This window comes from Malus sylvestris, chromosome 6 (genome assembly GCF_916048215.2).
Source record: "Malus sylvestris chromosome 6, drMalSylv7.2, whole genome shotgun sequence".
Lineage (NCBI taxonomy): Eukaryota > Viridiplantae > Streptophyta > Magnoliopsida > Rosales > Rosaceae > Malus > Malus sylvestris.
This window is the reverse complement of record NC_062265.1, coordinates 33,112,005-33,139,491: the sequence shown is the minus strand read 5'-3', so window position 1 is coordinate 33,139,491 and position 27,487 is coordinate 33,112,005. Positions and strand designations below refer to the sequence as shown.

Sequence of the window (27,487 nt, the reverse complement as noted above, 5' to 3'; positions counted from 1 at the left end):
GATTGGTGTCAGTCCTAACCGACGCCACCTAACAATTCAATAAATAAAATAACCAATATACTGTTGCCCATAAGCGACACCACAAACTATTAATAATAAAAATAAAAATAATCTGTCTTTGTTTTTAATTAATAATAATTAAAAAAAATTACATGAAATGGGAGCTAGAAGCAAAAGGGGAATTGAAGGAAACAAGTGATACGGGCGATGGGGAATTGGAGGCCGGTACTGGTACGTTGGGTGTAGCGTACCTTTTTTAGGAAATGAGCGATATGGCCGACGGGGAATTGGAGGCCAGCTTTAACTGGCTTGAACACCAACTTCATCATCTTTCCGCCTTTTATTCCGCCAATGCCCTTGGTAGCTTTCGTGGCTTCCATTCTCTCTGAGTTTTTTGGGAAATGAAAATGATTCGTTTAGGAGGGAAAATGAATTGTTGGGAACTGAGATGCGCTCGGATTTGAATTTTGATATGGAGTGGTTTGGTGCGTGGTGTTTTATAGTGGGGTTTGCCACGTTGGTGATCCAAGTACTTTTGGGGTGGCCAATTGGATTGGTTTCAAATAAGGGAATGGTTATGATTTTTTTATAACGATGAACAGCTGTGAGTTAATGACATGCTGGCAATCCAAGTCTTTTTGTGGTGACTTGTCGGAGCATTGGATAAAGAACACCAACGTGTTGGCTACAGCCGACACCGGATTTTAAAATATTTTAAAATAATTATTAGTGTCGGCTACAACCGACATCGGGTTTTAAAATATATAAAAAATAATTATTAGTGTCAGGTAGAAACGACACGATTTTTTTTAACCGACACTAACTTTATGTCGGTTGAAAGCGATACGATTTTCTTTTTATATGACACCACCATTTAAAAAGATTAAGCTATGTCGGTTATAAGCGACATTAACAATCTATGTTGGTTATAAGCGACATAGATAGTTTATGTGGTTATACCCAATAGTAATTCCAACACCATGTAAAAAGGGCGTCGAAAGTGTCTTATCCGCTAGTATATTATATAAAACCGACACCAACCACCGACACAATAAGCCACTTTTGTAGCAGTGAGACCCCCATCCTTAACTCAGATGCCTCACCTCTCTGACCCCAAAGTCCTTGCTGCCATGCAACACGGTGTCTCTGACATCACATAGATCTGTTCCATCCTTAAAACCATTGACGACCAACCTGATCAAGAGCTTGTCCACACCACCCTCTCTGTTAAAGGAAAGAAAATAAGTTAACTATTCATTTAGGGTAATTATAGGATCGTAATGTAATTGGCAAACAATCAGGATGTATTTACCTAGAGTAGCATTCCCTTTACTGTATAAAGCCATGTATCATTGCATGATTCAAGATCAAGTCAATTACACAAGAAATTATTCATTTGCAAACTCCACTTCCCTTACAATTTTCACATGGTATCAGAGCACCGATCTTGGTGCCTCTAGGAACCCAACCACACATTCCGTTGCAAACAAAACCAGATGGGTGAAAGTGAGACGAAATTCACAGAGGTGTCAATCGACATCTCAGACCCGCTCACTTTGCACCACTTGGATAATTTGGGACTCATCTTGGTCTCAAAACCTTTTGACAGACATAATTATAGACAATGGAGTTGTACCATGCGCATTGGTCTTAGCGCAAAGAATAAGATCGGGATGATCGATGGATCCATCACAACCCCAAAACTCACAGAGGTAAAATACGATACTTGGAAGCGATGCAATGACATGGTGTTGCTTTGGATCGTGAATTCAGCCCATTCGGACATTGCTGGCAGCATTCTCTATACCAACACGACAGCTGGCGTTGGGAATTATCTCAAAGACAGGTTTTCACAAGGTAATGACTCTAGGATTTACCAGATTCGACAAGAAATCGTCGAACACCGACAAGGACAACAATCTGTTTCTACCTATTACACCAAGATAAAGGCACTTTGGGATGAACCAGCCTCCTACCACGATCCTCTCACTTGCACCTGTGAAGGACTAAAGCAACTTACTGAACGAGAAGAAAAGGAAAGAGTCATGCAGTTCCTTATAGGATTAAACGACTCTTACGCCACCGTTAGTGGATCGATCTTAATGATGAACTCGTTTCCTGACACACGTAATGTCCATGCCTTGGTCTTTCAGCAAGAAAGACAAGTTAAAGTAGCCTATCGGTGTGAAAATTTAAGCAACCATCATGCGATGTAGACAAGCCGTTCCACCACCACTTAGGAACGACGTCTTCAAAGAAATTGCTCAAGTGCAGTTACTATGATGGAGGACACCTTGTAGATGATTGTTTTTTCCTCAATGGTTTTCCAGTAGGCCACAAATTTCATGGCAAGAATGTGAAGCCAAAAGCCAAGAAACCATCAGCTCATAATGCACAGACAAATCAACCTCAGCCGGTTAAAACAATGCCTACTGAGGGACCCACATTCACTACCGAAGAATACAATCAGATCATGGCCATGCTTTAAAAAGGAAACGGTAATACCCAATCGTTCACCAATGCTACATGTATAATCACACCAACCTGTAATGTTACTCACCATGACTCACATTCAACATTATATTGGATTGTGGATAGTGGAGCTACATATCATATATCAAAATCATTGCCAACACATAATACATCAGACACACAACAAGATTTTGTGGGATTTCCAGATGGGAGCCAAATTGAAATCAAATCAATTGGATCCGTCAAATTGTCCTTTGATTTGATTCTTGATAGAGTACTTCATGTACCAAAGCTTAGAGTTAATTTGTTATCCGTTAGCAAACTCACTCAAGATTGGAATGTATTGTAATATTTTTTCCTGATTTTTGTGTTATACAGGACGTGGCTACGAGGAAGATAATTGGCCTGGGCAAGCAATATATTGGGCTATACCACTTCAAGCCAAGCCATAACCCACACCTATCGCATAGCATCAACCGTACCTCAAGCTTGTGGCACAACCACCTAGGACATCCATCCATTGCACCTCTCCAAGCCTTATCCAAAACCATCCCATAAATATTTTTTGATTCCAAGCATGTTTGTGATATTTGTCCATTAGCGAAACAAACTCATTTATTTTTTTTCCCTAAGTTCAATAAAATCAATTTCACATTTCGATTTAATCCACTGTGATATTTAGGGGCCTCACAAAGTTACGTCACATTCTGGGGCACGATATTTTTTAACTATTGTGGACAATTTTTCTCGTTTCACATGGATTCATCTTATGTCTTTTAAGTCTGAGACATAATCTTTATTGAAATCATTTTTCTCTTGGGTCAAAACCCAATTTAATTGTACCATTAAGGCCCTACGTGCTGATAATGAGGCAGAATTCACCTCAATGCGTTCATTTTTAAATGACTGTGGCACTGTTTTTCAACACTCTTGCCCTTACACACCCCAACAAAATGGAGTTGTGGAACGCAAACACCATCACCTCTAGAATGTGCGGTGAGCTCTTCGCTTTCAAGCAAATTTTCCTTTAAAATTCTAGGGAGAAAGTCTTCAAACAGCTTGTTACCTTATAAATCGTCTTCTTACCCCCTTGTTGTCGCACACCTCACCCTATGAAAAATTACATGGCACACCACCTCATTACTCTTATATTTGAACTTTTAGGTGTCTCTATTATGCAACCAATCTCATACCCATTCACAAATTTGATTCCCTGGCACAACGATGTGTTTTTATTGGTTATCCACTTGGTCAAAAAGGCTATTAGGTTTAAGACCTCGAAACCAAGAAAAATTTCTCATCTCAGGATGTAATTTTTCATGAGCATGTTTTTCCATTTTCCACCTCACCACCAGAAATGCAAACTGATGAGCCCACTTTGCCACTTCCTCATGATGACATCACACCACATTTATCACCTCAATCCCAAACTACCCACGACCCACCAACCATTACCCCATCACCCATTGACCCAATCCATCCTACCAATTCCTCAATCCCACTTAATCTCATCCATACCACTGAAATCATGCCTCATTCCTCTTCACTCCCAGATTTTCCAACCACCAATCCCATACCTTCATCGACTCCCGACCCCGCTACTAATTCATTCGCCCCATCACACAACTAACCCATACCCTCACAACCTAATGACGCCCTCATCTCTACAACACCAACATCACCGCTCACCCTCCCTAATCCCCAACCCCCACTTCGTCAATCTAGTCGAACCACAGGACCTCCCGCTCACTTTAAACAATATCAAGCATACCATGCCTCTATGCTTGCTTCTGGTAATATCTCCGCTGCCACGTCCGGTACGCGGTACTCCTTCCATCGGTATGTCTCTTACTCTAATTTGTCTTCTGCTCATCAACACTTTGTACACAATATTTCCCATTTGGTGGAACCAATGTCTTATGAGCAGGCCAATCAAGACCCGCAGTGGGTTGAAGCTATACATGCTGAAATTCATGCTCTTGAAGCCAGCAACACTTGGACCATGGTTTCTCTTCCTCCTGGCTATCACCCGATTGGCTGTAAATGGATATTCAAAATTAAACATCAAGCTGATAAATCCGTTGAAAGGTACAAAGCCCGCATCGTCACTAAAGGATTCACTCAATGCGAATGCATTAATTATAAAGAAAATTTTACCCCCGTAGCCAAACTCATCACCGTCCGTTGTCTCTTGACGGTTGCTATAATTCGCCATTGAAGCCTTCACCAAATGGACGTCCAGAACGCCATTCTTCATGGGGATCTCCATGAGGAGGTCTACATGCTTCCTCCACTTGGTTATCGTCGACAAAGGGAGTGAGTTATTTGTCGACTCAACAAGTCCTTGTATGGACTGAAGCAAGCCTCAAGAAGTTGGTTTCACAAGTTCTCATCTGCAATCCAAAACATTGGCTTTCAACAATCACGGGCAGACTATTCATTACTCACTCAGGTCCATGAAAATTCATTTACAGTGATACTATTATACGTTGATGATATGATCATCACAGGGAACAATGAAGAGGCAATCAGTGACCTTAAAAAATTTCTCAATAATTGTTTTCGGATTAAAGACCTTGGCCCATTGAAATACTTCCTTAGGGTTGAAGTTGCACGATCGATGGCATGGATTTCAATAGGCTAACGAAAATATACATTGGATATATTGGAAGATAATGGTTTACTTGGTGTGAAGCCTGCCAAATTTCCAATGGATCCAGAACTAAAGTTGAATCCAAACAATGATGACCTTCTCAAGGACCTAACTTGTTATTGCAGGTTGGTTGGGAAATTGATTTACCTTACTATCACAAGACCAGAAATCACGTATTTGGTTAATACCCTTAGTCAATTCATGCAACAACCCAGAAAGCCTCATCTCGATGCTGTCCACAAGTTACTTCAATACTTAAAGGCAACTCTGAGTCAAGGATTACTCTTTCCATCATATGGCCAATTAAATTTGGTCGGTTATTGTGATGTAGATTGGGCTCGTTGTCCAACTACACGACTATCTGTCACAGGTTACTGTGTATTCCTTGGACAAGCACTTGTATCATGGAAAAGTAAGAAGCAGACTATTGTTTCTAGGTCCTCAGCTGAAGCGGAGTACCGATCCATGGCAGCTACTACATGTGAACTCACTTGGCTAAGGTATTTGTTACATGATTCGAGGGTTAATCATCATGAACCTGCAAACCTATTCTGTGATAACCAAGCGGCCTTGTACATTGCTGCAAATCCAATATATCATGAACAAACCAAACACATTGAGTTGGATTGTCATACAGTACGTGAAAGAATTCAAAATGGAGAGATCAAAACTGCATATGTGCAAACCGGAGAACAAATTGCCGACATATTCACGAAGCCAACAAGGGAAGCTATCTTTCGAACGCATCTTCACAAGTTGGGCGTTATTGACATTTACACTCGAACTTGAGGGGGGGTGTTAAAGGAAAGAAAATAAGTTAACTATTCATTTAGGGTAATTATAGGATCGTAATGTAATTGGCAAACAATCAAGATGTATTTACCTAGAGTAGCCTTCCCTTTACTGTATAAAGCCATGAATCATTGTATGATTCAAGATCAAGTCAATTATGCAAGAAATTATTCATCTGCAAACTCCATTTCCCTTCCAGTTTTCACACTCTCAAACAACCCTAATCCCAATTTGTAGAAAATTCCTACTTCTAATTTAATTTTTATTTTTAGTTTTAACATTTGAATGTCAATTCGATCTGGCTTCCTACTACCACCACCATCATCTAGACATTTACTCATCTAATTTGATGAACAAGATATAATTTTGTTCAAGTTCAACTATTTGGAGTAGGTTTTTGGCGGCTCTCTATTTTCGGTGAATGTGGATGTGAATTTATCTTGATCTCGAGGTGTAGGATTATGGGGGGGAAGCACAACGCTAGCGTGTTGGTTCAGGTGAGAAGAGAGGTCAACCGTGCAGAAAATTATTTTCTTTTTAAGTTATTTATTTTATAATTTTATTTTTTATCTACATGGAAAAATTAACTACCATATCATCAAAAATATGGATTTTGCATTTGCCACATCATCGTTTAATGGCCAATTTGACGAATTGACTATTGGAGGTCTAACATTGCAACAGATTCGTAAGTTGATGTATGACATTGTAATATTTATAAAATGAAATATGAGTTTGTTATATGACTTAAAGTTGAGGTGGTAAGATGTAATTTACCATTGTTTTTTAATCTATGTGGACAAATTTGACTTTCACATGAGTAAAAATATAGGCCTCACATTTGTCATGTCATCATTTAAAGGTCAAATCGATAATTTGACTAACGGCTAAATAGCCAAAATGGTCCATGAGATTTGCATAACTCATCACTTTGGTCTCTAATATTTCAAATCAATCAAAGTAGTCCCTGAGATTGTCCACCATCTATCATTTTGGTCACTCCGTTAAAAACTCTGTTAAGTATCCGGAACTCTTGGCCGGAAGTTTGGGCAATTTTCAAAACTTCGTAACTCAATCATTTCTTAACCAAATTCGACCCATAATATATCAAAATGAAGATAGGAAAGTGTAGACTACGATTATACATATTTAGAAGCCCAATAGTTGCCGGAGATGGCCGGAAGCTGTTTTCCAGCCAAACCGGAGAGTTAGCCATCTAAAAATGAACCATTATCTTCATCTCGTCGAGAAGTATGATTTTTGTTTTTGAATCACTTGATTTTGTTAAGTATTGAAGAAGTTCTGAACGTTTAAAGTTTACCCAGTTTCCGACGAGTTTTCCAGTTTCTCCTCGGACCAGTCAACTTTGAGGCTATTTTCCTGCCATCTCTGGCAACCATTGGGCTCCAAATAGGTATAATCTTATTCTACACTTTCCTATCTTCATTTTGATATATTATGGGTCGAATTTGGTTAAGAAACGATTGAGTTATGAAGCTTTGAAAATTGCCCTAACTTCCAGCCAAAAGCTCCGGGACACTTAACGGAGTTTTTAACAGAATGACTAAAATGATGGATGGTGGACAATCTCAGGGACCACTTTTATTGATTTGAAATGTTAAGGACCAAAGTGATGAGTGATGCAAATCTTAGGGACCATTTTGGCTATTTAGCCTTTGACTAACATATGTATGAAATAAATAATATGTAAGTATATGAGATGGAAATATTTTAAAGATGATGAATGAGTTACAATTGCACCCATACAGAAAGAGTTAAAAAGTAATTTACTCTAATTTCTTTGGGTATGTGGGTTATCCAATCCAATTTGTGGCACCAAAAGATTTTTTTTTTTCCCTTCAAAGAATTATGCAAATATTGGACTTTTTGTGGGTTATATTCAGGAATGTATTTACTATTGGGCTACCAAGAATTGGGGGGTTTTTTTTTCAAGCTTATCAAGCAAAGATACAAAGTTGTATTCAAAAGCTCAATCCATTGTAAACTAATTAATTAATACAAATCATAGTTTAGTGCTTCATAATTTGGTGATTTGATTCGTGCCTGATCAAGTAATCAACCGCTGATTGGATCGACAAACATGTCTGCAGAAATCTTAGTGGCAAAGTTAAAGACAAGAAGAAACAACCAAGAAGATTTCCAAAAGAGAAGCTCCAAATTCAATTGACAATACCTCCCATAATTCATAGCTTTATAAAAAGGTTCTTTATATATTATAGGAGGCAAAGAATACTAATACCTTCAAGCCTCCACTAATTATCTGACCAAAACCTTGTACAGAAACTTATGTCGTGTAATTTTTTTCCTCTAATTATCTACTTTAAGTTGTTTATTTTTATTTCAGCTTCTTTTTATTTGAAAATAATATTATCTTAATACTTCTTTTAAAAAGTGGCATGCATACATGTCTACCAATGCGTGCGGCTTGGTTTTGGTCTCTTCTTTTTATTTTTATTTCTAGTTATATACTTATATTTATTTATTTGGATATAGCATAGGCCCCTTTCTTGTAGAATAGGATTTTCTACTTTAATTCTAGCAATAAAAAGAAAAGGAAAAGGAGTTCTTTTACTTCAAATACAAACTAAAATACAAGGTTTATGTTCTTTTAATACAAAGATACTGCATTAGAAATGATTCTCACGATTTGTTTCACACAATGTGAGCACATGCAAAAGAACTATTTTCATAAGCAATTTAATCAAGACTGTGCAATATCTTTTACCTAAAAAAACAAAAAAAGAAGAAGAAGAAGAAGTTAGTGAAATATTTAAAATAACTGTTGGTGGTAGAAACCTTTAAAGAATCAAATTATAGAAAATTATCTCTTACCTATATTAATGTCAGTTGCAACAGTTAAGTTTAAAAGTTTTTTTTCTTCAAAATAGTGTTATACGTGTTCTTTCACTACAAAATAGACGATTTAAGTGGCTTATTTATAAATATCCAATTAATAATAGGAAACATATATAAGGTAGATTGGCACTTGCAATATTGGAGGACACGAAACATTTCTTGGTGAAAAAAAACTATTTCGACCAACAAGAGAGAGAGTATTTATGAAAGCAAACCAAAGCACACGCTTTAACTTTTTTCAAGGAGTAATACTCCCACTTTGCCATTGTGCTTTGTGAAGGAGAGACACTAGAGGCTCCATACAAACTCATTTTTCGGAGGAGAAAATGCCATGTTCAGCTGAGGAAGCACTAGTTAGGCTCTTCTACAACACCTCCTCCTCCTTCCACCTCCTCCTCCTCTTCCTCTACCTCTCCTCCACTTTTCTTTTCAAACTCTTCTACTTTGTCGGCAGCAACCCTATTTTCCCAAGGTCTTAATTATATATCCTTATGTTTTAAGTTCTTAACTGCATGCTCACTTTTGTGTTTTACTTCTTTAATTTACTTAATCTTCACCCTTTTGTATGCATTTATTTGTTGGATTGCAGAAACCAGAATGGATACGAAGACTATGTGTTTTCGGACGAAGAAGAAGAGGAGGAGCAGGAGGAAGAAGAAGACAACGAACAAAGGCAGTTTCATGTTCCTGGTCACCAATACTGCAGTACCATAAATGATCATGATCTGGTGGCTGACATCATTCACGGCGGCGAATCACTGATGTTTTTGCCTAACAATAACCTTCAGCATCATCATCAAAAAAGTTTTTCCGAAGACCAATTCATTAGCGCACGGGAGAGCTTAATAATTGAAGACCGCCCCGATGAATCTTTGCATGAGTCATCACAAGGTTCAGAATCTGAACATGACGATCAAGGTGCGGAGGAAATCCCCGTGAAAGATACAGTTTCAGTTCTCAATTCTGTTGCGAAGGATCGAGTGTGGCCCACATCTCCGATAACTATAGAGCTACATAAAAGTGACAAAAATGGTGACGGTATGTCCCATTATTTCAAGCACTAAAGTTTGTTACACTTAGCTAGCTAGTCACATGATTTACTTCTAATACTTGTACTATTTGCAGCCTGACATTTGCTTATGTTATTTGATCATACAGGTAATTGTGATGAACATAATACTGAAATCAATAGGGCAGATCAGACGCATTTATCCAGTGACGAAAATTTTGTGGTTTTCGGGCCATCACAATTGAAGAACAAGAAGTTCCAAGTTCAAGACAATAAAGAGGATGAAATTTTTGAGGACTCAACTGTTGGATCAACTTCTAAGAGCTCTTCTGATTGGAGAAGCTCAATTAATTGCAGGGATTCTGCCACTGAAGATCCTTTTTCTTCCTCGTCCCGGCGAAGCTGCCCCAAATGGGAGTCTTACACAGTCTTCCAAAAGTATGATGAAGAAATGATGTTCCTAGACAGAATTAGTGCCCAAAAGCTCCATGAAACAGGTAATTTAATTTAATTTTTTTATTATCTAGCTATATTTTCTCCCTTTTTGTAATGATTTCTTTTATTAATATCTTAAGCTGATATTATATATGCTATATTTTTGTTTTTAGAATCACTTAAGTCTATTCAAGTCTGTCCAAGATCAATTTCGGAAAGGATTGTTCATAGAATCTCTACGGCAACAAAAAGGCTGCCTGATGTACGTCACAACCCTTATCATGAGCTGGAGGCTGCTTATGTTGCACAAATTTGCTTAACATGGGAAGCACTTAATTGGAACTACAAGAATTTTGAGCAAAAAAGGGCATCACGCCATGAGTTTGATCCCGGCGTTCCTGGCGAATTAGCACAGAAATTTCAGCAATTTCAAGTGCTTCTACAAAGATATGTAGAGAATGAGCCTTATGAGCAAGGCAGGAGGCCAGAGATTTATGCTAGGATGAGGCTTTTGGCACCAAAGTTACTTCAAGTGCCAGAATATCGAGGTACATCTGCAGAAGAATTGTACTTTAACTTCTTTTAATTCATACCCTTTTTCTTTAACAATTTGAATGTTACGTGATATGATTTTTTAAATTGTATCAAAGAATGCAAAAGGTCTAGGGATCAAACAAAGTTAATTAACTAATGCATGAATTTTATGTCATAAGTTTCAGAAGATGATGACCATCAAAAGGATGAAGGTTTTGGCTCAAAAATTTCGTCAGCTGCATTTTTAATGATAATGGAAGACGGAATCCGAACGTTCATGGATTTTCTCAAGACTGATAAGGAAAAACCCTGCCAGAAATTAGCATCCATGTTCAAACGAAAACGAAAAGGTTCAGTTGATCCCACTCTTCTCCATCTGATGAAGAAAGTTAATCAAAAAGTAAGTTCATATATATGTGTGTGTGTGTGTGTGTCAATTGCTTAATTATGTTATGTTTTCATTTATTTTTACTATACCAAATTATAGTCCATAACGGAAGTCCATCCTTTATTAAAGAATTGATTGTCGATATGTTATTAGTAATGTCAAGTCACTAATATCACTGTTGTAACAAAGCGTACAAACATGTGGTTGATACATTTTTAGCAATATCAATGCGCGTCCGTTCTTTAAGTTAAAAAACATACGTCATGTATAAACATTTTCCGGATATATTCTTACCTCTCCCAATTTCATGAGCAGAAGAAGATGAAAATCAAAGATCTTCGACGTTCCCACAAATGCCTGAGAAAGCGAAGGTTGAAGGTGCAGGAAGAGATGGAGATACTGATGGGTCTGATTGACCTAAAACTGGTATCTAGGGTTTTGAGAATGACCGACCTAAATGCAGAACAATTGCATTGGTGCGAAGCAAAGATGAGCAAAGTGCGAATTCTGGATGGGAGAAAATACCAAAGAGATTCCTCCCCACTTTTCTTCCCAGCACAATGACCCACGTACCACTATTGTGTTGCTTTGATGACTAGACATTGTGACATGAATGTGCATGCATGACTGCACAGAGAATGAGTGAATATCCTACCCAGGTACCCTTTTGTAAAAACTACTATAATATATAATATTATATTACTGAGGTAGGACAAGAAGGTGACATGGATTTTGGAGATTTCGAATCCATGAAATAATGTTTAGAGAGAGAGAGAGAGAGAGAGAACAAAGCAAGGAACATCAAGAGAGAGAGAGAGACAAGGGTTACTTTAGCTTTAGCTTTTTTTTAAAAAAAATTAGGGTTTATCTACAAGCTGGGATATGAGGCTTATGAGCTGAATCAAAAGAGGAGAAAACTAAAGAGGAAGAATAACAAGGCTGCTTCAAACACATGATGCAGATGCAGTGGAATAAAAAGGTAGCACATGGTACACTCAAGGGATTAGGGTTATATCATTTATATGTGGTTAATTTAGGGTTTAGGACCCACTTAGGTGGGGAATGAAAAATGAAATAAAGTCTGATATATCACCATCTTTAAAGATTTCTGCATCTGGATTTCATGACTTTTTTAAAGGTGATGACCTATTGACTATTGTAGTTGGGAAATCATGGTCATTGGAAAGGAAATATATTAATTTTGTACTCAGTTATTGCATGGGAATTTGAAACTGTCACATAATTTCAAATGTCAAATGTCACATATCATTTGCTGAAAATTGTATAGCTCTTTGTAGATTTTAATTATTGTATACTTGACCGATAATTAACTATTCAAAATTCTATAGTATTTCAGAGTGTATAAGAAAATTTTGTCATTGAACCATCAAAACATTAATGTGTTCCTTAATCAATTTACAATCCGAACTATTGGGGTTACTGGTTAGTCTTGTGCACTTGTCGTCAATTGTAACTGATACTTAATTGTAATTCATACGCAACAATAATATAATTGCAAATTTGTGCCAACAATCCTATCACTCTCCTTAATATATCATATAAAGAGAAATACTAAGGAGACTCTTTTAAAAATGGGACTCTCCATGGGCTGCCAGCCCATATTTTTTGTTATAATGTTGGCAATAAAATTGACGTTAAACTATGAAGTGACAGAGTTCCACTTTAAGAGAGTCATCTTAACGTTTCTCATCATATAAATATAATCAATAATTCTTTTGTTTGCTAACTAACAGTCTAATATATACTAGGGTTTGGGAATTCCAATCCCTCTATATGGCTCGTATCATTTACGCATATATTTCAGAAGATTGAAATCATAAAAATAACAACAAAAGGTTGAGAAACGACTTACTAGACTATTGGTTGCCATTGTTGTCCCTGGCCACACCATCTTCCTCTCAGTCTTCTGAAACACAGAAGTAAAACTTGCGCAGAAGATCAAAGTTCAAACGCAAGACCTATTACCCGTGGCCTATCAGGCCCTTAACCTAGTTTAGTGGGCCGGTCTTAAGCCTACCCAAGACATTGTACGGGCCTATCAGGCCCTTAAATAATTATGAAAATAATGACCAAATTATTATTTTTCTTATCAGAAAGTTATTATTTTTTTAATACAAGCTATTCATTTCACTAACTAGCCTCCTTCCACGCCTAGATTAAAAATTAAGTTTTATTTCTGCTTTAGATATAATTATATATTTTAATTAAAAATTCAGAAACAAAGAAAGAATAATTAACCACCCACCAATTAAAGTGAGGCCATTGAAAGGATATTGAAAACTTTACCCTTTTTGCCTTTTCACTTTATATATGTAGATATACATTAAGGAGAGCTCAGAGATTTGTATATTACTAGACTAATAGTTAGTTGCTCTAAGGAATAGGGGAAGTGAATTCCGCACAATACTTTTATCACACGTAGTTGTACACTGTTGTATTATTCTGGTCATTCAATTGAAATATATGAAGAATTGATGATCAGAATAAACATCAACGTGCAGAAGAAGAAAAATATATATTGAAATTACTTCTCAATATAAATAGCAAGTTAGTGAGCACTTCACTATCTATTATCTTTTGAGTCGAGTGATAGCGTTAATAAGTTAGATGTTAAATTAGTTACCGATAAGGTTCGAATTCATATCGTCATGTAAGGGCACAACACATTTCCACTACTGTGGTAAAGGGTCACTTTTACACTATCTAAAGGAAAACTAATGAAAAAGGCTTGAAAACTTTGAGTTTTAATGATAAGGACAAAATAAAGGGTAAAGTGAATAGTACCAGGATTGACTTTTTAGTGTAAAAATGTGGTTTTTCGTTAAAGTGAACAGTACCGGGTGCTTTTCGTTAAAGTTCCCTTTATCTAATAGTGCACAAAAGGAAACAAAATCTCGGCAAAAAAAAAAAAACAAAAGGAAACAAAATCGTTTTAATATACGGTATAATCGGATATACACTATATGATTCTAGCATTGAGAATGAGTGGTGAATGAACCGTATACACATATGATAGGACCAATTGAAATTGGTTGGTAATGGACCTAATGGTTGGGGCCATATATATGTGTGTATTAATCTCCATGAATTCCATTGGATTGGAAATTTGGACTATGGCCACCAAAATTTAATACAAGTATATGATATACAACGATATTTTATACTTGTAATTAAAATATTATTTCAAATTTGATATTCACAAGAATTGGCTTTAAAATTTCTCATTTATAAAAAAATATCTTGATAGTAATAAGTTCATCATTCATCAAAGTTGATTGTACGACTAAACTTTTCCCTCAAATAGAACAACATACATAGGTCATTCATGAGAGTTAATTCTACAACTAAACCTTTATTTCAAAAAAATAACATATATAGCACGAGTACACAATTACATAACATTCCGTAAAAATAAAACAATACCATATAAACAAAAGTTACATATATTTTATGTTATTAACACAGCACGTCACCGATAACAATACATCTGTGTCAAGTAAATGTAAAGGAAAACTAATGAAAAGGGCTTGAAAACTTTGAGTTTTAACGATAAGGACAAAATAAAGGGTAAAATGAATAGTACCACAATTGACTTTTTAGTGTAAAAATGTGGTTTTTTGTTAAAGTAAACAGTACCGGGAGCTTTTCGTTAAAGTTCCCTAAATGTAAATCTTTCTCCCAACATTGTTTACCAATGTGAGCATCCCAAGGCAGTGGCATGTGGAGGAATCGAACAGAAAGGGAAAGGGAATGGAGTTGTGGTTCCCACTTCCATTCTGTGTTTACAAACATGTCTGTCCTTTCCACCTTGGATTCGAATTATTGAAGCTTCCTTGCAATTAGCCTTTCTGCAACCCTTGCTCCACTGGAATTTAATTAACGTTCATCTGCCATGTTTTTTTCATCCCCTCTTTTTATCTTCAAAATTTGACATGCTTCTTTAATCTTTGGCTATAGTTTTTAAATATAAACTTTAACGAAAAGCTAATGGTACTGTTTACTTTAACGAAAAATCATATTTTTACACTAAAAAGTCAATCTTGATACTTGTTTATACCATACCTAGGGCATCTGTATTTAGACCTCGTATAAATACTCGGATGACTCAAATGTAATTACGTAATAAAAGAATTGGCAAATATGTAATTAGTGGAGGAGCCCTTATTCTATAAAAGGGCATCTTCACCCTCACAAACCTTAAATCTCTCATATCTAGAGCAAAGCTCTCACACTCTCTCTCTCACAAATACTCTCAGAGAAATTAGTGTGGACGTAGCCCAAACCTTGGGGTGAGCCACGATACATCTTGTGTTATTTACATTTTTTGCAAATTTATGGTCGGATTTACGTTGTTCCAAGACCTTCGGTTTTGTGCATCAACAATATTATTCACTCTACCATTTATTTTTTTATTATCGTTAAAACTCAAAATTTTCAAACCATTTTCATTAGTTTTCTTATTTTAAATTCAAGTTTGGCAAAAGTACGAACATACTCATACCACGTTCGTTTAATTTGTGGCACGTTCATGACTCATCGAATTGCATTCGGCCTATTGGGCGTAGCAACACTTTAAGAAAAAAATAGTGATTACGACATGTCATTGTTATAACATGTTTTATAAAATTTGAAACTTCTATGTATTTTGATATCACATGATTCTAAGTTGATCATATGTAAAAGATGATCTAATAAGACAACTTTATTGGAATTTCTTGCCTTTTTTAAAGATTCACTGCATCATCTAATTAGTTGTTCATACTCTGTGCCTTTGTACTATTAAAAAACTCATTTTCTTATATTAATTTATTAAGTTGTCAAATATTTAAGGAAATTTTTACAAAAATCACTCTGTATTATTCATTTTAACGAAAAACCATATTTTTATACTAAAAAATCAATTCTGGTACTATTCACTTTACCTTTTATTTTGTTATTTTCGTTAAAACTCAAAATTTTCAAGCCATTTTCATTGATTTTTCTAATATTTAAATCTAAATTAATATTAGGCACATTAATTTTATGACTAATATGCATTTTAATCTTCACAGATCTTCAAAATAAAAACGGAAGCTCAAATCCTACGGAGACGTTTATCTTCTTATTTTGGTTGATTGTCCATGTCAACGTGTTCTTATCAAGTAAGAAAAAAATCTGCATGACTTCAAATTTAAGAATTAGATAAAGATTTGATTGTCCTTAATCCTAATCCTTCTCTTCGTTTACCAGAAAATTAAAAATTAAAATAGTTGGATTGTCATTGCGGAAAGAGATCCTTTTTGGATTTTTTCGACTAAGACCACCAGATCAAATGATTCGAATCTTTAAAATTTCATCCAACGGTTCACTTATTTTGATTTATTAAAAACTATAATAATTTTTATCATATTAAATGAAATTTCAAAGATTCGAATCACTTGATTCGATGACTTTAATGGTAAAAATCCGGAGAGACTCTCTTTCCGTGCATTGCACTTGCAAAGGCTCAAGGGTCATTGGTCAATTGGAAATTGGAATCAATCAACCGTACCATAAATAAATGAAAAAATTTAGATATTTTCCTTCGTAGGCTCGTGCTAAAACGGTAATATTATTATTTATTTATTTATTTTCTAGTATTATTGGCTGGAGATCCCGACCACGTGGACCAAATCGGGCTCCTCCAACACCAATCTCAAACCTCATCCAACGGTCCACAATCTAGATCATCCTCTGTTTCCTCTCTCTCTGTCCCCTGCTTCTTTGAATCATAAATACTCAGCCCCCACCCCTTGTCTCCCTCTCTCTCCCTCTCCCTCTCAGACGCCCCGGAAAATCTCTGTTTTGCAGACCCTTTCTCGTCTTCCCCTCAAATCTCCTCCTCCCTGAGGGGCCTCCTGTGGCTGCAGCTCAAGGTTCTTAGTTCCTCCCTGTTTTTTTATTCCTGGGTTTTCTGCAACTTTCCTACCAACAGATCTGCAAATTATATGTAAATCATGAAGAACAAGTCTTAATTTCGCATCTTTTTATCCTTCTGGGGTTGTTTTATTTTTCATGCTTTGTTATATTTAACGTCTTTCACACATCTCTGTTTATTTCCGTCTCGTGATTCTCTTTTGATTGAATTCATTCAAAAAGGCCTGAAATTTTAATAAACAAGGTGTACGAAAATCACTCCCCCCCCCCCCCAACAAAAAAATATATTTTATATGAAATCTTCATGCAAAAGTATGTGTTTTTTAATTTTTGGGGTTGATTTGATGAAATGAAATCTGGGTGTGGGTGTGCAGGCTTGGTTGTTGGTGATATCACCCAACAGAAGAAGCAAAGATGATGAGCAGGTGCGGTTACGAGCAGAACGCCACGGCAGGCTGCGAGGGGATGGATTCAGTTGTGTGCCCAAAACCACGTCGTTTCAGCCTTCTAAATCCTTCCTTCAACGACAACATCAGACCCTTCAGATACTTCAAGTACGTACCTTTTTTATCTTCTCACACTTCTATGTTCTTTTAAGGTTTTAATTCGTAGGTAAGAGTCAAAGGTTGTTATTTTTTGTGTGTTTGATTTTTGTTGCTGCTGCTGCAACAGTCACAACCAATCGGAGATTCGAGATTCTGAAGCTGGGTCTGAGATTCTGGATATTATTCTCGCCAAGGTTCCTCTCTTCCCCTTAAATTTACAGTAAAACGGATTTGAAAATTTTGAGCTTTAACGAAAATGACAGAATAAATAGTAAAGGGAATAATATCAGATCTTACTTTTTAATGTAAAAATATGATTTTTCGTTAAAGTAAACATGATAACTTTTCGTTAAAGTTCTTTAAACTTGTTGTGCTAATATTCGTGGGATGATTTTTTAGCTAATATTCAGAGAAAATGATTTCTGGACACCCCTTTTCGTCGATGCATCCACTCGAATCAAGGGACATAAATAAACCGTGGTTTGACGGTTTTGTAGAGGCAGGGACAGGCCTAAATCATTTCATGTTTTCGTTTTATATTTTCTAATTTGGGGTTTTCAAATTTGTTTTTATTGGCATGAATTCGTTTATTTTTAATTTTGTTGTCATGTTTTAGCTCACTCTTCCACTTATGAAAAAATTCCAAGAACAAAGACTAATTATTTTCTCCTGTTTTGTGGTTAATTTATGAAAACAGGGGAATTGTGAAGATAGATTCGGTAATAAGCAATCGGCTTCATCGCCGCCTTTTTTCTGCGGGTCGCCGCCGAGCAGGGCATCAAACCCTGTAATCCAAGATGAGCATTTCGGTAACAGCGGCAATATGGCTCCATTTTTGCCGGCACAGCCTATGTTGTCATCGTGCAACGGTGGCTGTGTCCGGATGAAGTCTGGGGACAGGCCAGTTGCAGTGCGGATCGAAGGGTTTGATTGTCTTAGCAGGGACCGCAGGAACTGCAGCATCTCTGCTGTAGCTTAGACACAGAGTTAGGGTGTGGAACAGAGCCCTCTCTGTTTTGGAAGAAGCAGAGTTTTGTGAGAAAAGTAGAGGGCTTTGTGCTTTGGGAAAAATATCAAGAGGAGGAGGAAGAAGATTAATGTTTTTTGGGGGGTCTTTGAGATGGAGAGTGTAATTTTTGTATATACAAGTCAAGTGAGTTGATCTTAATATGTTTAATTTATGGTGAGTCTTTTTGTGTAAACTCAAAAGATGTATATGTAAATTAAGAGGAATAAAAGGGAAGAGGAGAGAAAGTGGGAGGCGTAAAGTCTATCTCTCTCTCTCTCTCTATGTGGATAGAAGTTTGTTTTGGTTTCCTTCATAGAAGTGGCCATCTCTATTAGGAGATGGTTTTATGACATTGGGGGAGGAGGTTTCATGGGACAAGTATGTAATCTTCTACTAAAGACTTTGTTTGGATTCTCATAATCCCTTTGTAATTGTATTTTGGAGGAAATGAGGATTGGATCTATTTGGAATTTGTTGTGTTATTGCACGATTTATGATTGACTTGGAATATTGTCACAATTGAATCTTCTGAATTTTTTTTTTCCGAGAAGTATGTGGATGTCATTGTAGAATTGTGACAAGTCATTCGCACATTGACACATGTTTTAATTTTCTCGAACAATAATTGCAATGGGTTTAGAATATTGTCACATTTGCATCCTTAGAACTTCTTGAGATGTCATTGTGTTGTTATTAAATGTTATAACTTTCTCACACAATAGCGTGCTGACGTAGCGAAATTTTTTTCATTAAAATCACATGATATTTTGATCCTACAATCATAAGTATGACGTCTCAAATATCGTAAAATAGAATGTGATACGACAAGAGAGAAAGTTTCAAATAAATTGATGGATCCGTAGTTGAGTAAAACAAGTAACATAATTGAGAATTGGTGGTCTTATGACCACCTATTAATCTAAATTAAGTTGAGATCTTAATCAAATCAGATTTCCAAGTTGTTTTGTAGAAAAAGGAGGATTGGGAAGGTGGGTGGGAGAAAGGTTTGAGGGACAAGTGTGGGGTACTGGGGTTTCTGTCTTTGGAAGCATCGCGGAACATGTGGTAGGATTGGCCTCTTTTGTTTGTTTGTTTTTGTTTGGCCTGCCTGGCTTTGGCTGACTTGGTGTTGGCGTGGAGGATTGCTATTAGGGATTTGCACTTTTGAATGGGCCAACTCCAAAGGGTGACTAGTCAAATCCTTGGGCTCCTAGTTTTGGAAAAGGAATCATTTTCAAATTATTTCCATCAAATTTACCAGGTCAACGAATCCAGACCTTTAAAATTTGATCCAACAATTAAAAACGTGAGTTTTCTTTAAAAGTTATAATAACTTTAGTCATTGGATCAAATTTCAAGGGTTCGAATTTGTTAACTTGGTGAATTTGGTGGAAATGATCCAGAGAGAATCCATTTCCCTAGTTTTGTACACACAGGAGTTTTAGTGGTTGAAATGTCTGGTAGCAAACGCTGGCCTACGCACTTGTGAAGGATAAAATAAATGCAATGCGCCCTAATCACGGATATTAACTTACATAGCACAGTTACATTGTTGCAACTCTTTTTAATTATGAGAGACTATGGTTTGCAATTAGTTTATGTTTTCCCTATATAGGGAGGGGGGATATCTACATATATAAAGTGAAAAGGCAAAAGGGTAAAGTTTTTAATATGATCAGATCGGGTACATTGAAAACCTTCATAAGATAAGATTGTGTACCTAAATATAACCCGTTCGTTTGTGGAGGATACATGACTATTTGGATTCTAGATGATTAGGTTGCTTTAAAGGTGTCAAACGGGTCGACCCATCACAACCCGACTCACGTGGGCTTGGCCGGCCATGAACTAGTCAACATATTCTACTTACATAAAATGTTAAGTCCAAGTGCACATCAAAAGTGCACATTTAAGTTACACATTTAAATAAAAGTTGTGGACCAAATTAACCTTTATCAATATCACCAAAATTAGTTGTATTAACGAAGTCATCATTTTTGAAAAAATTTGCTGACTTCGACAGTGAGTGTGAGCGATGTGACATACAATGGTTTTCATGGAACTTCTGCAACCGAAGAAGCGATCAAGTTTGATTGCTCAGAGAATCCAAGTTGTGCCAACATTAATCTGCACCAGATTAAAATCACATCGGCAATTGTTGGGAAGGAGATCCGTGCCTCTTGCAACAACCTAAGTAGCGGAACTTGTAATGCAAGTAATGTTCCTGGTGTCCCTTGCCTGCATTCATGGGACAAAACAAACATATGTTTGACACGCTATTGAACTTAAACAAATAAACACCAATAATACGCTGCTAAGATATTAAGAACGAGTTCTCAAAAGATCAGATTTTTTTTGGCATCACAAGTACACTATTTTTCGATTTGAAGTGTATTTGTACTGTTTTAAGCAAAAGAAGAACATTGCTCAACCGATCAACTTCTTCAACAGCTTAGGGATCTGATTAAAAATACACAATGAGGGGACACAACACATTGTCATGTTTCCCTGATTAAACTTTGTTTCATTTCTTTTTCGTTTTGGATTTCAATGTTACATTTTGTATATATAATTAAGTTGGGAGACTAATTATATTATTGGTTTTAAATTTTATATCTATGTTGGATTATTGGTATCTTAAGGTGTAATTTTTGTAACATTATTGGTGTTTCATAACCCTAGTCATAAACTACACTGCACAAATCATGACAGAAAAATTTATCAGATAAAAGAAAAAAAAATTGTAAATTCATGAAGACATATAAAAATCTCTTAAACCTCTTAAAAGATTGAATTTTGAACCACCAATTTCTTGCAATTAAACACGATTGATTTCGTTCGATGTTTCCCAGCTTGAAGATGCATTTACTGGGCTGCAATACATGGCTTTTTAGCAAAAAATAGTCCTTGAGATTGGCATAACTCCTCACCTTGGTCTATAAGATTTAAAATCGATAAAATTGGTCTCTGAGTTTGTCCACCGTCAATTATTTTGGTCATTCCAGAAATAACCTCCATTAAATAAGCTGTAAATGACAAAAATACCCTCGATTTTTGTCAAATTACTTCGGCACATTGTTTATTAAATTGAGGTCATTTTTGTCATTTTTGTCATTGTTAGGGGATTTTTAAGCCAAGCTAGACTTGGGCTTGCAAGTACCCTTTTCATTCCCTTGGTTCGCTTTCGTACCAAGTCTCGAAATATCTCGAAAGAATTATAGCGTCTTAGGAAATATCCCGGTTGGATCAATGACTTAAAGATAGCATGATTAAGCAAATAATAACTTGCTTAAGTGAAGTGTGGTGTGGAAGCTAAAAGTTTACCAGTTTAGCCTGCCTGGCTTTGGCTGACTTGGTGTTGGCGTGGGGGATTGCTATCAGGGATTTGCACTTTTGAATGGGCCAACTCCAAAGGGTGACTAGTCAAATCCCTAGGCTCCTAGTTTTGGAAAAGGAATCATTTTCGGATTCTTTCCATCAAATTTACCAAGTCAACGAATCCAGACCTTTAAAATTTGATCCAACAACTAAAAACGTGAGCTTCCTTTAAAAGTTATAATAACTTTAGTCATTGGATCAAATTTCAAGGGTTCGAATTTGTTAACTTGGTGAATTTGGTGGAAATGATCCAGAGAGAATCCATTTCCCTAGTTTTGTACACACATGAGTTTCAGTGGTTGAAATGTCTAGTAGCAAACGCTGGCCTACGCACTTGTGAAGGATAAAATTTGTGCAATGCGCCCTAATCACGGATATTAACTTACATAGCACAGTTACACTATTGCAACTTTTTTTAATTATGAGAGACTATGGTTTGCAATTAGCGTATGTTTTCCCTATATAGGGAGGGGGGATATCTCCATATATAAAGTGAAAAGGCAAAAAGGGTAAAGTTTTTAATCTGATCAGATCGGGTACATTGAAAACCTTCATAGGATAAGATTGTGTACCTAAATAAAACCCGTTCGTTTGTGGTGAATACATGACTATTTGGATTCTAGATGATTAGGTTGCTTTAAAGGTGTCAAACGGGTCGATCCATCACAACCCGACTCACGTGGGCTTGGCCGGCCATGAACTAGTCAACATATTCTACTTACATAAAATGTTAAGTCCAGGTGCACATCAAAAGTGCACATTTAAGTTACACATTTAAATAAAAGTTGTGGACCAAATTAACCTCTATCAATATCACCAAAATTAGTTGTGGACTAGGTCATGGAATAAGGTTAGTAGATTGCTCTTATGCTAATTCCAATAAAATGATTTTTAACTCAAACAAATTAGTTGTATTAACGAAGTCATCATTTTTGAAAAAATTTGCTGACTTCGACAGTGAATGAGCGATGTGACATGCAAGGGTTTTCATGGAACTTTTGCAACCGAAGAAGTGATCAAGTTTGATTGCTCGGAGAATCCAGGTTGTGCCAACATTAATTTGCACCAGATTAAAATCACATCGACAATTGCTGGGAAGGAGATCCATGCCTTTTGCACCAACCTAAGTAGCGGAACTTGTAATGCAAGTAATGTTCCTGATGTCCCTTGCCTGCATTCATGGGACAAAACGAACATGCATTTGACACGCTATTGAACTTAAACAAATAAACACCAATAATACGCTGCTAAGATATTAAGAACGAGTTCTCAAAAGATCATATGCTTTTTTGGCATCACAAGTACACAATTTTTCGATTTGGAGTGTATTTGTACTGTTTTAAGCAAAAGAAGAACATTGCTCAACCGATCAACTTCTTCAACAGCTTAGGGATCTGATTAAAAATACACAATGAGGGGACACAACACATTGTCATGTTCCCTGATTAAACTTTGTTTCATTTCTTTTTCATTTTGGATTTCAATGATACATTTTGTATATATAATTAAGTTGGGAGACTAATTATATTATTTGTTTTAAATTTTATATCTAAGTTGGATTATTGGTCTCTTAAGGTGTAATTTTTGTAACATTATTGGTGTTTCATAACCCAAGTCATAAACTACACTACACAAACCATGACATAACAATTTATCAGATAAAAGAAAAAAATTGTAAATTCATGAAGACATATAAAAATATCTTAAAACCTCTTAAAAGATTGAATTTTGAACCACCAATTTCTTGCAATTAAACACGATTGATTTCGTTCGATGCTTCCCAACTTGAACATGCATTTACTGGGCTGCAGTACATGGCTTTTTAGCCAAAAATAGTCATTGAGATTGGCCTAACTCCTCACTTTGGTCCATGATATTTAAAATCGATAGAATTGGTCTCTGAGTTTGTCCACCGTCAATCATTTTGCTCATTTCGGAAATGACCTTCATTAAATAAGCTATAAATGACAAAAATACCCTCAATTTTTGTCAAATTACTTTGGCACATTGTTTATTAAATTGAGGGTATTTTTATCTTTTTTCATTGTTAAGGGATTTTTAAGCCGAGCTAGACTTGGGCTTGCAAGTACCCTTTTTATTCCCCTGGTTCGTTTTGGTACCAAGTCCCAAAATATTTCGAAAGAATTAGCATGTCTTAGGAAATATCCCGGTTGGATTAATGACTCAAAGATAACATGATTAGGCAAATAATAATTTGCATGAGTGAGGTGAATCTAGAAGTTTACCAGTTTAGCGTGCGAGAGAACTTTGCATGATTGCATGATGTGTTTAGTTGGGTGATTTGGGTTTCCTAGGGTTCTAAGAAGGCTCCCATTGAAGGAAGCTTAAAGAAACTACTAAGGTTGCATGAAGGTGATCCTCTTAGATATTCAAGACTATTTGCACTTAGAGAGCTATTTCCCTTGCTTGGTGCAGTATAACCTTGAATCTCCCTCTCTCTAATATTATGTCTTCCTCTATTCAAAACCTCTGACCTCTCTTTTGTAGGTGAATGGTTCCCTTTTGAGGCTTCCTAGAAAAGCTCTAGTTATAACTAAGTCTTCCCTCCCATTTCTCCCAGCATAACTCTGACCTTCCCATTTGGTTTAAGACAGATGAACACCAATGCTTTTCCCATTTGGTTTAAGACAGATGAACACCAATGCTTTTGTGAAGACTACATCGGGCTCTCTTTCCAGAGCGCTTATTTCCTAGGTCAACTTCCACGTGCATTAATTCTAGTAACACGTTTCATGACTTTCGTTCATTGTTCTTCTACGTGAACTAGGAAGGGAAAATCTGCCTCTCTTTTCATTAAATGCAGGCTCTATTGGGCTTTCACATGATTTTTAAGGCCTTGAGTCTGACTCTTTTCTAACTAGCTTAGTTGTCTAGCTAGGGAAAAAAGGGAACTAGGTTTGTTCTCTCTCAAACTCACTTACGTAGACTTCAAGGATTGTGGGTTTGGATCTTTGGGCTCCTAAGCAGCCCAAAGTCTTCCATAATCTTGACTTTGTGTATGCCTGACAAACTTCCGTAAACATCCACACCATGATTCACTTGGCAAGCCCCAGACATATGGATTGGGCATATTTTAGTGTGAATGGTAATTAGCGAAATATAACATGGCATGATGAATGTGTAGGGATTTGCATGGCGTTGCGTGATTATATAAACTTCTGGTTCGTTTATCATATATTAATGGCATGGCATGATTGTGAATGTTTTCCCTTCTCGATTTCATACCTTGACATGTGTTTAGACTTGACTCGGGGTTTTACAACAATCGGGCCTACTTGATTGGGTTTACATGTGACATCTTTGGACCCTAACAATTCTTATTTAACAGATATTTTGCATAGAAGGATGAAAATGATGGATAATGGACAAACTCAGGGACCAGTTCTATCGATTTCAAACATCAAGGACCAGTTCTATCGATTTCAAACCTCAAGGACAAATTGAGGAGTTATGTCAATTTCAAAGACTATTTTGGCTAAACTGACATTTATGTTTCAGGAAGAAAAGATTCAACCTTTGAAATTAAGACATGAAAGCAAGCTTTTTGATTCAAATGAAAAAAAAAAAACCAACATTACAATATTTGTCTTTAAACTTATATGTATTTCACTTATTCAGTTTATCTATTTCATAGTTTTTCTAATGTGTTAACTTTGAACCATTTGCATGTGCTCGCCGAGCAGTTGTATGGTCTGGAGAGACTTACATGACGTAATGACTGAAACAGGATATATGATGCAATCTTTTTAAAAATAATTTAAATAGGAAAAATTTTAAAAAATCATATCGACTCTGCCAACTGTGAATCGAACCGGAGCCCGGTTTCGCATACCAGTGCCTTAACCATTGGGGTACAGAGCAAAACTTGTTCTAGAACATTTAATGATTATAATGATTTCATAATTCATGAAAAAACAAAAACAACAACACGACTCTGCTGGGGATCGAACCCAGAATCTCTGGTTTCGTAGACCAGCGCCTTATCCATTGGGCCACAGAGTCACTGTTTGCTAACAAAGCAACCTTTTTACAATATATACGAAACAATAAGTATCCCTAAACCCTCAATTTGGTGGTTGGGTTTTCAAATTGTAATTTTTTTATTGGGTGGTTTTTTGAACTTGCTGGTGTGTTAATTGTTTAAGTTTCTTGTCACATCCCGGTCCGGACCCCCTTTGCTGTAGCACGATATTGTCCGTTTTGGGCCCCAACCACGCCCTCAAGGTTTTGTTACTGGGAACTCACGCGAGCAGAACTTCCCAGTGGGTTACCCATCTTGGGAATGCTCTGACCCTTTCTCGCTTAACTTCGGAGTTCCGACAGAACCCGAAGCCAGTAAGCTCTCAAAATGCCTCATGGTACACGGAGGTGGGCATGTACATATAAGGCATAGAGGATCCACTCCCTGGGCAATGTGGGATCTAACATTTCTGGATTTTGCTTTGAACTTATGATTGTTGAAATCTTAATAGACTAAAAGGGTGAACTTTATTGACAAAATTTGCTTGTTGGGATTTCGATTAGCGAGTGATTTTGATTGTTGTAGTTTTTGAATTTCATTGTGAACTTATGATAAGTGAATTCATAATATATTGAAAGAGTATACATTTACTAATATAAAATGCCATTCTGATTGAATGTACTAAAGTGATGGGGGTATTGAGGTTTTGATGAACAAAAATTCCAAAGTGAGCAGCCTATATAGCGTTCCTTCGGTCGAAGAGAGCAGCCTATGTACTAAAGTAGGTATTGTTTCATCTTTTTCCTTAGAAGCTTATTCTTATATTGTATATTTTTAGATATTCCTATCAGTACTCTATATAAATTATACAATCTCTAATCTTATGTTACATTCTTTTTAAGGAAAACTAACGAAAAGTCCAAAAAAATTTCTCTTTTAACGAAAATCCCTTTTTAAAGGTATAGTGAATAGTGCCAGTTAAAGGTAAAAATATGGTTTTTCATTAAAAGTGAACAGTACCGAGAGTGTTTTGTTAAAACTCTCTTCTTTTTAATCAGACATGCTTTGTGCTTTTTTCTTACTTATTAGTGTTGTAGTCTCTACACTTGTTCTGCCATGTAGCTATTAAAGAAAGTCTTCTTTTTATAACTTGATTATCAACTTTCAGTAGTGTTTTTTCTTTAGATCAGAATCAGGTATAATAGAGTTTCCTGAGCTGAAGGGGTCGATTGATATTGATTTTGATTGGTCTGAGGTTACCGACAAAAAAACTCGTGATTATTGGCTAGCAATCATATGGGAGATCTTATACGTTCATCGATTTATAAATAAATACCAGATCAAGGGGATAAAAAAGGATGAAGCACTTTCAAAGCCAATGGCTTTGAATTCTGAGACTACAAGCAATTCAAGAAATTAGCTCTCAAACTGATTTACGGTACGAGGGTCTTCTAATGTTCAATCCTTGTGATCAATTACCAGGTGGAGACTTGATAC

General features: G+C 36.3%; 2 protein-coding genes and 1 non-coding gene across 4 annotated transcripts; 2 read left to right on the top strand and 1 right to left on the bottom strand.

Moving 5' to 3' along the window:
* The first annotated feature begins 9,010 nt into the window (after nt 1-9,010).
* Nucleotides 9,011-12,410, top strand: LOC126625692 (uncharacterized). 2 transcript variants are annotated; one of them, XM_050294748.1, is made up of 6 exons: nt 9,011-9,266; nt 9,384-9,832; nt 9,953-10,300; nt 10,412-10,786; nt 10,958-11,172; nt 11,476-12,410. In XM_050294748.1, exons 1-6 carry the CDS (start codon nt 9,121-9,123, stop codon nt 11,722-11,724), a joined length of 1,782 nt encoding a protein of 593 aa, XP_050150705.1. In that variant the 5' UTR covers nt 9,011-9,120; the 3' UTR covers nt 11,725-12,410. The 2 variants fall into 2 exon arrangements, with proteins under 2 accessions (XP_050150705.1, XP_050150704.1); XM_050294747.1 differs by having other exon boundaries at nt 9,012-9,266; nt 10,952-11,172.
* Nucleotides 12,411-16,910: 4,500 nt separating this feature from the next.
* On the top strand, nt 16,911-19,100 carry LOC126625695 (uncharacterized). The gene is made up of 4 exons (XM_050294750.1): nt 16,911-17,075; nt 17,451-17,630; nt 17,749-17,815; nt 18,319-19,100. Exons 2-4 carry the CDS (start codon nt 17,491-17,493, stop codon nt 18,598-18,600), a joined length of 489 nt encoding a protein of 162 aa, XP_050150707.1. The 5' UTR covers nt 16,911-17,075; nt 17,451-17,490; the 3' UTR covers nt 18,601-19,100.
* A 6,858-nt stretch (nt 19,101-25,958) lies between these two features.
* TRNAR-ACG (transfer RNA arginine (anticodon ACG)) lies at nt 25,959-26,031 on the bottom strand. Its single transcript has one exon. It is a non-coding gene; the product is annotated as a tRNA-Arg (tRNA).
* Between the last annotated feature and the right edge of the window lie 1,456 nt (nt 26,032-27,487).